General features: G+C 32.4%; 1 protein-coding gene across 1 annotated transcript in view; it reads right to left on the reverse strand.

Moving 5' to 3' along the window:
• The window catches only part of LOC143054138 (uncharacterized), a 58742-nt gene that overhangs the window by 6903 nt on the left and 34881 nt on the right, over positions 1-16958 (reverse strand). The window contains exons 6-17 of the mRNA XM_076227049.1: positions 12856-13020; positions 12404-12485; positions 11362-11522; positions 9864-10031; positions 9129-9247; positions 8196-8376; positions 7654-7815; positions 6715-6852; positions 5870-5992; positions 4385-4579; positions 3715-3902; positions 436-1017 (exon numbers count right to left, since the gene is read on the reverse strand). Of these exons, the coding sequence (XP_076083164.1) occupies positions 436-1017; positions 3715-3902; positions 4385-4579; positions 5870-5992; positions 6715-6852; positions 7654-7815; positions 8196-8376; positions 9129-9247; positions 9864-10031; positions 11362-11522; positions 12404-12485; positions 12856-13020 (2264 nt within the window). The remainder of the gene's footprint in view (positions 1-435; positions 1018-3714; positions 3903-4384; positions 4580-5869; positions 5993-6714; positions 6853-7653; positions 7816-8195; positions 8377-9128; positions 9248-9863; positions 10032-11361; positions 11523-12403; positions 12486-12855; positions 13021-16958) is intronic.

The raw sequence follows: 16958 nt of genomic DNA on the forward strand, positions 1-16958 counted from the left end.
CAATTTTGTAAATTGAGTAAATATATTTTAAATGTACATTGTAACCTGCCTAATCAGACACCTGAGTATTCCAACATTCTGTTTTAACCGACACATATTCATGGTCCCAAAATATGCATATCTTTGCAGACAAAAACCTGAGTATTCAAACACCCTGCTTAATCTGACATTTTTTTCTGGTCTTCCAGTGAAAAGGCAGGTTACACTGTATATACTACAGTATAATATGGGTTTCTTTATTTTCATTGGTACCAATTTCTGTGGATTGAGGGAAATTTGTATTTCCATTGATATTTAATTTCGTGGTTTTACTAAAGTCTTCATATAAGCCTATCAAAAATTATTGTTTGTTGACCTTTAAATTCTTGTTTCACAAAATCCACTAAAAAATGGTATTCCAAAGACAGTATATGGTACTAAACATTAATTACAAACCGCAGGAAACACAATCCAGACTTCCACTGTTGTAAACAGACCCCCATAATCTGTAGCTGTCAGATTCAAGTACATCACATCCCCCCATTGGAATCTGTTACTCAATATCTCATTAACATACAGGATACCAGTATCGTTGATCTGAATATAAGTCTTATCATATGCTGTCTGGTTTAAATAATATGATATACGCCCATAATCTGAAATGTCTATGTCGTAGGCTGTCACGTTACCTATCTCCGTGCTGACATTCTCGTACGGTGATATATAAAAGGCAAACTGTGTCTGATTAAAATATGGAGCATTGTCATTGAGATCTTTGATCTTGATAACAATGGTTGCTGTACAGGTGTTGAACCCTGTATCCTTTGCTCGTACAACACAATCATATTGGGTGGTAAGCAGTTTGTCCACATCATAATCATAGGCATAAGTTATCTCCCCTGTATCGGTTGCCATGGTGAACCTCCAGGTGTCATTACCACAGTCTAACCAATAGGTATGAGAATCTGGGTCAGCACGAACGTCAACATCGTCAGGATCATCAATAATAAATCCAGCCACAGGAAAAGACGTTCCTTGCTGGGAAAAAAAGATTAATATATGACAAGTATAGAAATGTTCTAACCAAACTACACCAATGTTTAAAACACCATATGCATTGAGCATTTATCATATTTTCAGAGAATGAGACCCGGGATACATAAATATATAATATTCTGGACAAGATTGAAGAAATTCAAATTGATTGTACATGGTCACAATTTTATGAAAGAATTTCTAGCAATACTGTGGATTCATTATTATTTGTGGGTTACCAATTTTCATTTTTTTTTTTGGTACAGGTAAACGGTTAAAACCACAAATTCAAATGTTCAAAGAATAGCATATTTTCAATGGGTTTTGAATACAGAGATTAGCAAAACCAAAAAATTGTTCAGCAGTCCATATGAAAATGCAATTTTTCAGCAATCCAGGAAAATTAATACCCACAAAAATAAATGAATCCATGGTAGGTGATTGGAAAATGGGTTAATCAGTTTTAAACACTAAATAAGGATATCTGTTAAGTCCCTTTTCAGTTAATTATTCATAGCAATACTAGGAACTGTGAACACTAATGACAACTGTTTTTATCTTTATTTTTATAAAAAAAAAATAATAAGACCTCTTTTATATCAAATTTTATTTTAAAATTCTAGTTTACAGGTTTTATTTTCATCACAAAAACGAAATAAATTCTCTCATCACATAAAAAAATTAATTCTATGTATGATCTAAAAAAAACAAGAATGTATCCACACTATCATTTTCTATGTTTAATGGACCATGAAAATGGGTGAAAATCTCTTAACTTGGCACTAAAATTAGAAAGATCATATTATAGGAACATGTGTACGAAGTTTCAAGTTGATTGAACTTCAACTTCATCAAAAACTACCTTGACCAAAAACTTTAACCTGTACCTGGACGAACTGACGAACAGACGGACAGATGGACAAATGGACAGACGAACGGACGCACAGACCAAAAACCATAATGCCCATAAATGGGGCATATTAAATGGGGCATAAAAATGAAAACAACAGGACTCCATTTCAATTTAAGGCCATGTTCACACCAAACACAATGCATGTACAGTAAACATGTTTACAATTAGTTTAATGTAATGTACACTGGTTTCACATTGAATTTGTTCACATCTATACACCTTGTTTAATTACCTGTACATAAGATTTGTTCGCACTTGTAAACAATATGTCATCCAAATGTTCAATATAAAGTAGAACCAAAAGCAAATTTTTCAGACAACTTTTCTAGCAATTAGGGAACTATCATTTGAAAAGGGGGGAGGGGACTACAATTCAGCCAGTTATAGTGTTTTTTTTAATGTTAAGTGGTTGATCCTTTATGAAAGCCGTTTTGATAATTTGCAGTAGTTTAAAGATACTTATAGGTTGCACTTTGTAAATACAGCTGTTTCTCAAAACACGCCTCTTTTGGGGAGTAATTGAATATTCATAGAAAATTCATTTTGTTTACATACTGGTTCCCAGTTATGCTCTCTGTGTTCGCAGAGACAGAACTTGGGAATGTTACCAGTAAATAAACATGTGCATATTGTTTACATTGAAATCTGTGGTAACCTTTCATTCGAGGTAGGGGTAGTTAAGAAAATAAGTGTAAGTTTAAACTCTGAGAAGTTCAGGGCATATATACGTTGAAAATATGCCGCACAGCCCTATATTTTGACCTTTGAAAAAAATTGTGGTGCATATGAACTTTCAATTCTAGGATAAGATTTTTTTCAAAACTTCATAGTAAAAGTGGTACAGTTTTAGCCGTAAAAGGAGTTCCTATGGGAAATTGCATTGTCAATATTTACAGAAATGCAACCTAAAGATGTCTCAATTACGCATTAGAAAATGAGGCTCACATCACACTTTTTTTAGTAATGCATTTATGAGTAAATCATTGTTTGAGTAAAGACCAGTGGCAAATATTTATGTGTATGTCCAGTCGATTCAGGAAGACTTTTTAAAATGAATTATGTGTTTGGCAATGATGATGTTTGAGTCTTGAAAAGGGGTTAATAAATTAAGCTACGTCAAGTATTTCTTATAACAAATATTAAATATATCAAGTTTAGACAAATATTTCTGTAAAGAACTTTATTAATAATTGTTATTAATATCAATTTTATTAAAAAATCTTTTCTTCTTTAAATATAAACGGTAAAATCAATGTTCTAAATGCCTATCGTTTTGTGTACACTTAACTTACACAAGGCCTACATTGACTATCGACTGCATGTAGACAATACACGATTTAAACTACATGTAAACATTGAGTTTTATCAATGGGAACATAATTGTGTTTTAAGTTCATGTGTGAGTTAGTGTGAACACAGCCTTAAGCCAACTTTGCCTAAGGGAGTTGAAAATTTAGTTTCTGTATTACTTCAAAATTTATAAAGGGGCAATTTAAGATAGTTTGTTATAAATCAGTGACTGACTGACTACTGAGCTGATGATACCCTCAGGGACTGATAGTCCACCAGGACAGGTATCGATTCAATGCTGTATAAAATTGAAAACAAAATGTTATAAATTTCATGCATTCTAAGCGCTTTTCTATATAAAAATCTTGTAATTTTGCACAACCTCTCTGTGACCCATACTTTTCATTACATATTCGATAAAAACATAATATAAACAACAATATATCGATTATCAATTAGTAGATCTAATTCCCAATTCATATTATAAACTACTATACCACAGCTTCAAACTGTTCAACAGAATATCCCGTCTGGTGAAAAGATGGAGCCTCATTCTGATCTGTGATCCTCACAAATATTGTTTGTGTTGCTGTGTCTTTCCTGTCTGTTGCCGTGACGATTATTTGTAAATATATATTAGGAACTGACTCAAAGTCAATATCACCAGATATTGTGAGGTAGCCATCTGTAAAACAACATTTATTTTATACAATAGTTAGTAAAAAGTAAATTAAAATATTTCAAGGTCAGGAAATCTTTTTTACAATATGAAATATGAATGTGTCCATAGTACACAGACTATCATTTTTTATGTTCAGTGGACCATTAAAAATTAGGGTCACACTCTAATTTGGCATTTAATTTAAGAAAGATAATATCATAGGGAACATGTGTACTAAGTTTCAAGTTGATTGAATTTCAACTTCATCAAAAACTACATTGACCAAAAATTTTAACTAGAAGCAGGACAGACTGAAGAACAGACTGAAGAACAGACTGACGAAAAAACTGACGCCAAGACAGAAAAACATAATGCCCTGAGGTTGGGTATAAAAACAGCAAGGACTCATTTATTATTAATAAATGTTTAACATTTAACGAACAGCATTATTACTGTGTCAGCATATTTATAAATGGTCAATTTAACCTGCATTAGTATCAACAAACCTGAACTCATACTGAAGTAAGGAGCTCCTGTGTTGGGTGAAAATAGGGCAGAGACCAGAACATCAGGTATACTATCATCCTGGTCACGGACCTCAACATGATACAAAGTGGTCCCAACAAGACTATTCTCTTCAATACGGAAACGATCTGTTTCTGTCAGCGGGAGATTACCAAACTGTGGTACATCATTTATATCTGAATATATGTGAAACATGATCTTACATTGGATAAGGAAAACATATAGTTAAAAATCTCCTGTAAAATGAGTTGACATATATTTGATTATGATGTTGCCAGTTACATTAGTGCAATGGCACTTTCCAACTTCTTGTTACAGTTTATTCCAATCTAATCAAAATTAAATCTCCGCACTTGCTCCTTGTTGTTTATATGTCGTGCATGCCCACGCACAACATATAACCATCGAGGAGCAAGTGCAGAGATTTAATTTTAATTGGATTGAGTTTATTCAGGTTAGTAATAGGTACTTACATACAGGTTTAATCCCTTCAATTTTTTAATTTTCACTTACCTCAAGTCAGGAGCCTTGGGACACTTTTGACAAAAACTCTTATGATAAAAATTGATTGTAAGTTATATTAAAATGTTCAAGACTTGTACTTTTTCACATAAGGTGGTACCAAACACCTAGATTTATATTAATTTGGCTCATTTTATTTTCATAACATTTTGACAAAATAATTACTTTTCCCTTTGACAAAAATATAAAAATTTCAAAAAACTTGAGTCACAACCTTTATAGGAAGATTTTTAGTGGATAATAAGAAGCTTGACAGACACTAACTTATTGATCATTGAGAAGCTTAATATTTCCTTAACGATAGAATGTGATTAAAACAATCAGTTGAGTTTGACAGAGTTATCTCCCTGTAGTGTTTATGTACCACCTTTATTTTTTTGTGAAATCAGTTGCTGTAGTTCAGTGGTAGTAGTTTACATAGAATATATATATTTTTACAATATCTTTAAGCACGTTTTGAAACTCTGTACTTGCTAAGAAATAGGGTAAAAGCTTGGCAAGACTTCATCTATATCAGTCACTGTTGCAAACGTTTTATCAAACCCCTAATCTGTATAGCGTCATGTCACATATAAAAACCCATCTACTTGAGGTATATCGAATGAAGTGTATATGAAATGACTTTTTTAACATCACACACTATCAGAGCTCTTGGGATTATATTGGTGTCAATGTTTGATACAGATGTAATACTGTAAATTCACAAATTATTGCGTACATTTATTATTGGGATTTTGTAATTTTATACTAAAATGCGATTTTTATTTTTGCGATAATTCTTTAAAAATATTCAAAATGCAAGTTTAAATTATTGAGATCAAAACCAGGCACTTTTCGCAATGACAAAAATCTCAATAATTTCTGAATTTACAGTTTTGAAAAAGCAATATGATATTCTTTATTGAGAGTGAAGTAATGAAAAAAGGAAATCAATTGATCCTTACTGGTAAGATGTACAGCCAGAGTTTTTGGCCCTACTGTGGTTCTCCCATCATTGACGGAGATTTCTAAGCTATAGGCGGGTTCAAATATTGTGGCTAGGTCTGCTGTGGTTGCTATATATCCATCTATAAAAATCACAAAATAATAAATATTTGTTACCTCGTCGAGTTCAATCTTTTTTGATAGAAAATTAAGGCTAATTTATGCTGGGTAACAAATGTATAATGAATGTTCCATTACAGTCCAAATTGCAGTTAATGGCAGACAGACCCAGAAGAATGCTACCTTTTCTTACAAATATTGTTGTGCAAATTGTTTATCATTTCAGATTTACAAAACTACATTCACCCAAAGTTTTCTACATTTCAGTTATGCTGTACTTCAATGTTAAAAAAATTAAATCAAAGATTCATAAGGCATGTTCGCACAAAATGAGTCTTAAAAATGTAGAATGCTATGTACTGGAAATTCAAAAAAAAAAAAGACCAGAAAAAATTCTGACATACCATAAAGCGGGTTATTTTTCGCAGAGTGTAAATTTTTGCTTATTTTTGCAGATAGAACAAAATCACCAAAATAAACTCCGCCAATTTAAAAATGTATATGCAAAGGTATTGCTAAAAGTTTCGAGTCAGCCAAAATAATAACCGCCAAAATATTTCTTATACTTTATTCAATGAAAATCGTGAAATTTTACACCCGCGAAAATAACCAACTATATGGTATTCCTCAAACAATCCCCCAATAAAATTTCATGTCCTGAAACCAGTAAAATTTGAAACAATTAATTTGAACATAACATATATAAATCAATTAATATTTTTCTCTCTATTCCAGTGTTACATACATCCATGAATAGAAAATGGTCCACCAGAGGGGTCTGTTGTCATGGTAAAGGTCAAAGTATCATTTTCATCATCAGTCATCTGGATGTTGTATACAAGGTCACCAATCAGAGTTGTTGTTACATTCAAATCAACTGATGCTAAAATTAGAACCAAAACATGTGTGGTATTGAGATGTTTTCTATAATTTTTTTTTTTATTTCAATGAGATTTTCACCTAACAACATAATACAATTAGAAAGGACATATAGATGTAACACAGGTTTAAAAAAAATACAATTATGTTATGTAACTATATAAATCTGAGTCTATACAAAACATAAATAAATTTCTGAGATACAAATCATGATCATCACTTTTGCAACAAAATGTTTTAGAAAAATAGAAAAAATAACATGGAAAGTAAAACTGAGTCTCTGGTATTTTATTTGATACTACTGAGAAATCCTTTAATGCACAGTGCAATTATCATAGCAATTTTGAAGGATAGATGAAATGCAGAAAAATATTGGTACATGTTTAATATATCTTTCAGACTAAACTGAAGTTCAATGGTTGTCATTTGTTGATGTGGTTCATAAGTGTTTCTCTTTTCTCATTTTTTAAAAATAGATTAGACCATCGGTTTTCTGGTTTGAATGGTTTTACACAAGTCATTTTTTGGGCCCTTTATAGCATGCTTTTTGGTGTGAGCCAAGGCTCCGTATTGAAGACTGTACTTTGACTTGTAATGGTTTACTTTTATAAATTGTGACTTGGATGGAGAGGTGTGTCATTGGCACTCATTCCACATTTTCTTATATATCTATGTATATATGTATCAAATTCAGAATGCAATATATATTACATATGTATTACCATTGGAATTTTAAATGCTACTTTTCCCCAATTATTAAAACATAACAAAACATATCTGACTGAAATACAGTACAATATATTACCTGGCAGATTGAGAAATCTTGGTGGATGATTTTTGAGAATATGTACAAAGAAGTCGCCAGTACCTGTATTACCCTTCCCGTCATCACATGATATCACTAGAGTATGTTTTGTGTGAGCCTCATAGTCAAAGGTAGGTTTGGACTTCAGATAGATTCCATAGTCTGAAAACAAAATATAACTGATAGATTGTAAACAGCAATTCTTTACTTGAGACCTGCAGCACTTTTAAAAAAATATCTTCGACTAAAACTAAATGTAAAATATTTAAATGTTCATAACTTAAGATTTTTTGTGTTTTGATTGTGATTTATGGAATATTAAATTACAAAATTTAGTATTCTTTTTCACCATGTAAGCTTCTTTCCAAATTTAGTAGATCTAACAAAATGAATTACTGCACAGAAAATAAATAGTACCCAGGACTGATTATCTACTTTACTGCATCTTGATACATTATATGCACTAATATATTAGTTCCAATATAATGATTGTATCCTACTGAATTCTGTTTACATTATTACCATGTTTAAGTAATCATTACCTGCAGTTCCTGTAATTAAGTCTACTTGAAAGTTTCCATTATTTGGTGTCTCTGAGGATAGGACACAGGTAATGAAGTCTGATGTTTGTCTGTCATAGACATCCAGGGTATGTAATAACTGGCTCTCTGTTACATCTTCGTGTAGGACTGCAGAACTAGGCAAACTGGTTATTCTTGGTGGCTGAAATATCAGAAACAGTATAATTTTTTTTAACATTTGCTGGAATTTTGTCTGTTTCACATTTCTTTTGAATGTTGTGCGGGTTCTCTCCAGGTATTCCTGCTTCCTTTTCAAATACAAATTGGCAGCCACAAGATAAGAGTTGCAAAAGTGGTGATGATATATTGATTGTGTGACGGGATTGCTTCCCTTAGAACATGTGTTAGATACTTAGTCAGTCATAAGCGGTTGAGCTTAGGAAGCACTTCTGTGGCTCAGTCAGTTGACATGCTGCCTTGTAACACAGAGGTCCTTGGTTCAAGTCCTGGTGGAGACATACTATTTTGCAAGAATAATCATGCTCTCCGGTTACATTGGTGCCCAACTAAAAAACCCACATGAGGTTAGAGAGGAAGTCTAGCTAGGGTATGTTTGTGTGAGAGTCATATTTGTATGATGATTCTTGAGGTGGGTGAAGTGTGACGGGATTGCTTCCCTTAGAACATGTGGTAGATACTTAGTCAGCTGTAAGCGGTTAAGCTAAGGAAGTAATTCTTTAGCTCAGTTGGTTAACACACTGCCTTGTAATACAGAGGTGACAGGTTCAAGTCCTGGTGGAGACAATGGTGATTTTGTAAGATAAATCATGCTCTCCAGTTACAATTGCATGGTTAAATTGATTAAGATGCAAATGCAGGATTAGTTTATTATTAAAGTCAGAGGAAAATAATTATAATAATTGTGTGAAAAGTGAATATTTAAAGAAAACTCACTGTATTAAGAACTTTGATTGTCAAAGATATTGAAGAATCTCTATTACCACAAGAATCTTCAAGGCTAAATGTCATAGTATATGTTCCTACTGATGGACTGGCAGTCAGGTAAACAAAGTCTGAAAATCACAAAATTATAAAATAATATTAAACTATTCTAAGGTGTTTTCACTGACATAATAAACTAAACAAAAGCTTCTACAGGGTACTTCCTTTAGTTACAGGGTCATCTAAAAATTTTGAACGGTAGAATACATAATTTCATTCTTCAATTATAGTTTCCTTATAGTTTTTATGTCATATCACCATTGTTGGTTACTTTTTTAGGAAGTACAAAACACAAACCCTTTGGTGATTTACATGCAGTTTTTTTCCTTCTAATTCTTGAAATGGGCGTTTAAATAACCCTTCTAAATGATTTTCAAATTCTAATATCCACAATGATAGTAATTTTGGTACTATATAGTTATAGCAATTTTGGTACCCTTTATAGCTTGCTGTTCGGTGTGAGCCAAGACTCTGTATTGAAGACCGTACTTTAACCTATATTGGTTTACTTTTATAAATGGTGACTTACATGGAGAGTTGTCTCATTAGAACTCATACCACATCTTCTTATATCTATATGTATTCAAATAACACTTTGACGACACTCTATCCAACTTATATTATCTGATATTCCCTATGCTTAAAGAGTAGGGATTGAAACATCAACTTTGCTACATAATATCTTACTAGTGACAGTACTAAAGGCAAAGTCAGTACTGGATGAAGTATATGTCACAGTCAGTGTGTCTCGTGTGTCTCCATTGTAATACTGGACTCTGTAAATAGTGGTACCACTAGGCTCCTCACCAAATATCACAACTTCTCTATTTAGATTTGTGTAGAATGGTGCTGTGTCTGAAATAGAAAGTATACTTGTTGACTGTTGTGACCCTTATTTTTGACATTTTTACCTGTTATGTCTGTTTGTTTTGTTCAAACATCATTGTCAATATAATGGAATTTTAATGTGACTGTCATACAAGTGAGAGGTTTAGAAAATGCCTGTACCAAATCAGGAATATGACAGTTGTTATCCATTTGTTTGATGCTTTTGAGCTTTTGATATTGCCATTGATTAAGGAATTTTTGTTTTTAATTTCAGTTCAGTACATTTGTTATTTATTTTTTTTGGAAATACTTTCAACAATGTTATTTTTGACATGTCTGAGAATACAGATAGTGGGTGAAAATTAAACATGCATGGTAAACACATATTTAAAGCAGTTGGATTATACTTGTTAGTTGACTCAGCTAGTTGATGCTTCTCAAACAGATAACTCAGACAGCAACAGTGTTGAACACAGATATGATAAAACCTGATATAATATATTTTAAAAGATAATGTTACCACATATATAATATAAAGGTAATGTTACCACATTAAGAAGATCAATTTCACAATTTGAAGCATTAAAAGAGCCGTTGAACCATAAATATATATATGATTCAACAGGGAAATAGATTTTTAAGGCTTCTAGCTACAGGGAAATTAAAAATGAGTTACTGACTGTATGAAAATCTTTATTCCCTTTGTAGACGATTTATAGCACATAACTTAAGAATGCTGTCAAATGTTTAACCAAAACTTGATCAACATTTTACTAATACTCGGCAAACTTTTATAGCCGACTATGCAGTACATGTTTTTCTCTGACTGTTGAAAGCTATATGGTTGCCTATAATTGAATACATTTACTTCATTTGAACTTTGGGCAATATTAGCATTGGCATCTCCTTATTTCAATACTCAAACAAATGGACACCTGTCCATTAGATTCATATAGAAAGGCCAAAAGTATTTTCAGAAGAAAAATAATTAAGTTTTTTAAGCATAACTTGTATTTTTTTTTAAAACTCTAACCCATCTAAGTCTATTTTAAATAAACTACCAGTAAAATTACACCATCTCAATTTAAACCTTAATAGAACCTTACCCTTTAAGATATTGGGTGTCATTAAATAAAACAACCCAAGAATGTGTCCATAGTACACGAATGTCCCATTCATTGACAAGTTGATTGGACTTCAACTTCATCAAAAACTACCTTTACCTTAAACCTGAAGCGTGACAGAGGGACAAACAGACGAATGGACAAACAGACGAATGGACTCACAGACCAGAAAACATAATACTATCATAGGTGGGACATAAAAAAAAATGGCATGATTTCCCCAAAAAACTTACCATCATCTGTGTGCACACTAATAGCATAAGCCCTATTATGAGTATAACCAACACTAGACCAATCAAAGGTGTTTCCTTCTTCAACAGCTGTCATTGTTGTCATACGGAAATTCTGAGGATCAGAACTGCTGTACGGGATTATCTCTAAACCTGATGTGTACCTACAGAGACACAGTTAAAGATATATAAATAACAATATGTTGAAGACCCATTGGTGGCTTTCCACAGTTTTCCACTCTTTGGTCAGGTTGTTGTCTCTTTTGACACATTCCCCATTTCCATTCTTAATTTCATGATATACTTTTATTAATAATACAAATGTCTAGACAAGAATGTATTAATTGCAATTCAGGAGTTCTTGAATGCAGATAACATAAAATGAATTGAATAATGACTTTATTTTAAAAAATATTTTTTTGTGAGTGATTTTTAGTTTCACAACTTTTGTGAGTAAAAAAATTATTTCCCGTAACTGAGGCAGATATGAAGATTTGTTCACCAAAAATATTCATATTTCATGAGGGCTATGCTCAAGGGAATATGATTTTTGAGGGTGAGCATATCTTCATATCTTCTGAAGCCAAGGGAAATGAATGTTTTATTCCACTCACTCAGACAGCCTATGCTATGTTGACACTACCTGAACATAAAATATTAGTTTGCAAACATTTTTTTCTCTCATCCACTTCTAATTTATAACTAAACACCACATGCACTTTTATAAACAATACGGTTCAAAAGCTAATTATAATTAAGTCTTTTTGCTTTAATGCCTGAAACAAATTTGAACAAGAAAATGGTTTTAACTTACCCTATTAAAAAAAAAAAGATATTCAACACCTTATGTACATTAACAGTGCATTATGTCTCACCATGTAGTCCCAATATTTCAAAGGGGAATATGAAGATTTGTTCAATGATACATGGGATAGTCTCGACCAATCAAATATTGATAAAACTATCAATATATATAAACAGTGGAATAAAATGCTAATATCACCCTTTGTATTATCTTAATTTTGTACTTCATTAAATAATTTACCATCCTATGATATCTCCATCCTCTATAGATAGATGATCCAACTCTCTCAGTGTATAGGTTATTGTTTTACCAATAGCATTGCCTATAAAGATAAAACAATTACATATGTTACAACCAGTCATTTAGTCATATTTAAAAAAAAAAAAAGGGCTGAGATGAATGTATTTTCAGTGCTTCATTGGCCTTTGTTGTAGGCATTTTCTGTGCTTTGATCATAATCTATATGGATTCATTGTCACAATCAAGATTTCATATTTGAAATATGTTCAGATTACAGAAATAGAATGAAATAAAAGAAAGATTTTGAATCCCTGCTTCAATAATGTTAAAATGTGATATAATCTTTGATATTGATGTACATTGTAAAAGAATAGAAAACATAATGAATTCATGAATAAAATGATTTTCAACCTATGACCTATCATGTAAATCAGAAATTCTACAATACTTACTAGGAACAACGTATATATTTTCCCCTGCTAATGTGTATGTTGTCCCAGATTTCCTCCACACCAATAAATGAAGCTCTCCAGCTCTGGAGGCATAGAACTCCCAGGTTTTTATAATACCACAACAAGTAGCCTCATAAAATCCACTTTCTGCTAAAACCCCAAAACCTACAATAGATAACCATAACAAGTAAGTGCACACACAGAAATGTCTCGCCTTCTTTACTAATCATTGATATTATGTTGATAGTCCTAAATATAAACATGATAAAGTTTTATTACAACTGTCACATAAACTTAACTTTAATCAAGAAAACTAAACATTGACCAATGAACCATGAAAATGAGGTCAAGGTCAGATGAACCATGCCAGACAGATCATTTAGATCTTAAAATATTTCCATACACCAAATATAGTTGGCCTATTGCATATAGTATTAGAAAAGACCAAAACTCAACCAGGTGCTCCGCAGGGCGCAGCTTTATACGACCGCAGAGGTCGAACCCTGAACAGTTGGGGCAAGTATGGACAAAACATTCAAGCGTGATACAGCTCTGAATTTGGATTGTGATCAAATTTTTGACATTACATGGTTTTTTTATACACAAAACAAATGTCAAGATTTTACAAATCAATTAAAAATTTCTTCTTCAAACTTTTTAAATCTAAAATTAAATAGTTGACACAGCATAGGTTTCTGACACAGAATGAATGTGGTTTAATGAACTTAAAAGTTTTTTTTGCCTTTGAGCAATTCACTATGCTGTTGAATATTAATCCTCTCAAAAAAATGTTTGAAGAAATTTTCTTTTTATTTATGAAATCTGAAATGACAAAAATTAAACCCCCCCTCCTTTTTTTCACATCCCCGTTTCCCTTTTTCCAAAACTGATATCAATTCAAATTTCTAATGGAGTTTGCAACAATAACTACTCTTTTAAATACATCATAAAATATTAAAATGTAAAATAAAGTGCTTGTTATCACTGAATGGTAAAGATTGGTTGGTAGTAAAAGTGAATATACATTGTTTATTGTATAAAACAATAAAAAAACTTCATCAGCAACATTTTATATTGGCAAATTTCCAATGAAGTTATTTACATAAAGTTATTGGCAAATAAAAATAGAAAATGACATCATAGTCATGTCTGGCAAATGTCCAACATACATTATCTAAAAACATTTTAGATAAGATAAGGAAAAAAAGCTTCATCAGCAACATTTTATATTGGCAAATTTCCAATGAAGTTATTTACATAAAGTTATTGGCAAATGAAAATATAAAATGACATCATAGTCATGTCTGGCAAATTTCCAACATATATTATCAACTACTATTCTATACAAAGAAAGATAACTCCAATTGAAAATTAATTGCTATTGCACAATATTGTGCAATTAGATATTTCTTGCTATTGTGCAATACTGTGCAATTGAAAATTTCTTGCTATTGCACAATACTTGATATGGAATCCTGATTTGGACCAACTTGAAAACTGGGCCCATAATCAAAAATCAAAGTACATATTTAGATAAAGCATATCAAATAAGCCCAAATATTTAATTTTTGTTAAAATCAAACTTAGTTTAATTTTGGACCCTTTGGACCTTAATGTAGACCAATTTGAAAACTGGACCAAAAATTAAGAATCTACATACACAGTTAGATTTGGCATATCAAAGAACCCATTTATTCAATTTTTGATGAAATCAAACAAAGTTTAATTTTGGACCCCCATTTGGACCAACTTGAAAACTAGGCCAATAATTAAAAATCTAAGTACATTTTTAAATTCAGCATATCAAAGAACCCCACGGATTCAATTTTTGTTAAAATCAAACTAAGTTTAATTTTGGACCCTTTGGACCTTAATGTAGACCAATTTGAAAACGGGACCAAAAATTAAGAATCTACATACATAGTTAGATTCGGCATATCAAAGAACCCCAATTATTCAATTTTTGATGAAATCACACAAAGTTCAATTTTGGACCCTTTGGGCCCCTTATTCCTAAACTGTTGGGACCTAAACTCCCAAAATCAATACCAACCTTCCTTTTGTAGTCATTAACATTGTGTTTAAATTTCATTGATTTCTATTTACTTAAACTAAAGTTATTGTGCGAAAACCAAGAATAATGCTAATTTGGGCCCTTTTTTGGCCCCTAATTCCTAAACTGTTGAAACTGAAACTCCCAAAATCAATCCCAACCGTTCTTTTGTGGTCATAAACCTTGTGTCAAAATTTCATAGATTTCTATTAACTTAAACTAAAGTTATAGTGCGAAAACCAAGAAAATGCTTATTTGGGCCCTTTTTGGCCCCTAATTCCTAAAATGTTGGGACCAAAACTCCCAAAATCAATACCAATCTTCCTTTTGTGGTCATAAACCTTGTGTTAAAATTTCATAGATTTCCATTCACTTTTACTAAAGTTAGAGTGCGAAAACTAAAAGTATTCGGACGCAGGACGACGACGACGACGACGACGACGCCGACGCCAACGTGATAGCAATATACGACGAAAAATTTTTCAAATTTTGCGGTCGTATAAAAACTTAACTTTGACCACTGAAACATGAAAATGAGGTCAAGGTCAGATGACACCTGCCAGCTAAACATGTACACCTTACTATCATTCCATACACCAAATATAGTAGACCTATTGCATACAGTATAAGAAAAACAGACCAAAACACAAAAACTCAACTATAACCACTGAACCATGAAAGTGAGGCCAAGGTCAGATGACTGCAACTTGGACATGTACACCTAACATTCCTTTCATACAACAAATATTCTAGACTTATTGCTTATAGTATCTGAGATATGGACTTGACCACCAAAACTTAACCTTGTTCACTGATCCATGAAATGAGGTCGGTCGAGGTCAAGTGAAAACTGTGTGACGGGCATGAGGACCTTGCAAGGTACGCATATACCAAATATAGTTTAGTTATCCTATTACTTACAATAAGAGAGAATTGAACATTACAAAAAATCTTAACTTTTTTTTCAAGTAGTCAATGAACCATGAAAATGAGGTCAAGGATATTGGACATGTGACTGACAGAAACTTCGTAACATGAGGCATCTATATACAAAGTATGAAGCATCCAGGTCTTGAACCACCTTCAAGAATATAAAGCTTTTAAGAAGTTAGCTAACATAGCCACCGTAGCCGCCAGAACACTTATCCCTATGTCGAGCTTACTGCGACTTAAAGTCGCAGGCTGGACAAAAATTGTGCTCCTAAACATATATTTTCTATGTCTCAATGCTAAATCTTATTATATTACATTACAGTAAGAACCAGTTATTTGTCTGAATTGATCTGCGTTTTGTTTCATCAGAAGTGCAGAATGGGTTTTCTTCATAAATGAAGGCATTATGATGTTCAATTGTATTTGTTCTCTGGTGGATTGTTGTCTCAAGGGCCATGATATCATATCTTCATAGTCTTACAATAAAGACAATAGGGGAGGCACCGTGGTGTAGTGGTTAGTGCATCGGACTATTAACACAAAGGTTCCTGGTTCTATTCCCGTTTGGGATGAAAATTTCAGGAACTCAATTTTCGGCTCTCCCTTGACACCATCTGCGAGTATGGTCTTGAGGAAACGATGATAGTCCGTCAGAAGGGGACGATAAATGGCTGACCCGTGTTAAGAGAGAGCCATATCTCTTGCACGTTAAAGACACCCTTGTAGATTTAAAAAAAGAGTAGGCTAATGACGCTACAAGGCAGTACTTGCACCCGCAAAGTGGAAAGGGATTGATATAAGTTGCAAAACTTGTTTCCCAATCCACCATAAATAAATATGTTTAAAATTAATGAGAGATTTATAACTACAACGTCATGATTGTTTTACATCCTTTTAATAGGACATGTTAGAAATTTAGGCCACAGACCACAATTAATTCCTCTATCTGATCAGTTCTTATAACCTTTTGCATCATTAAAAAAATTGCACCATGCACTTTTGTCAAATTTTTTGTGTGTGTAATGTATAGTCCTATTCCAATAAAATTGAAAATGGAAATGGGGAATGTGCAAAAGAGACAACAACCCGACCATAGAGCATACAACAGCAGTAGGTC

The sequence above is a fragment of the Mytilus galloprovincialis genome, chromosome 12 (assembly GCF_965363235.1).
Source record: "Mytilus galloprovincialis chromosome 12, xbMytGall1.hap1.1, whole genome shotgun sequence".
In the NCBI taxonomy this organism is placed as follows: Eukaryota; Metazoa; Mollusca; class Bivalvia; order Mytilida; family Mytilidae; genus Mytilus; species Mytilus galloprovincialis.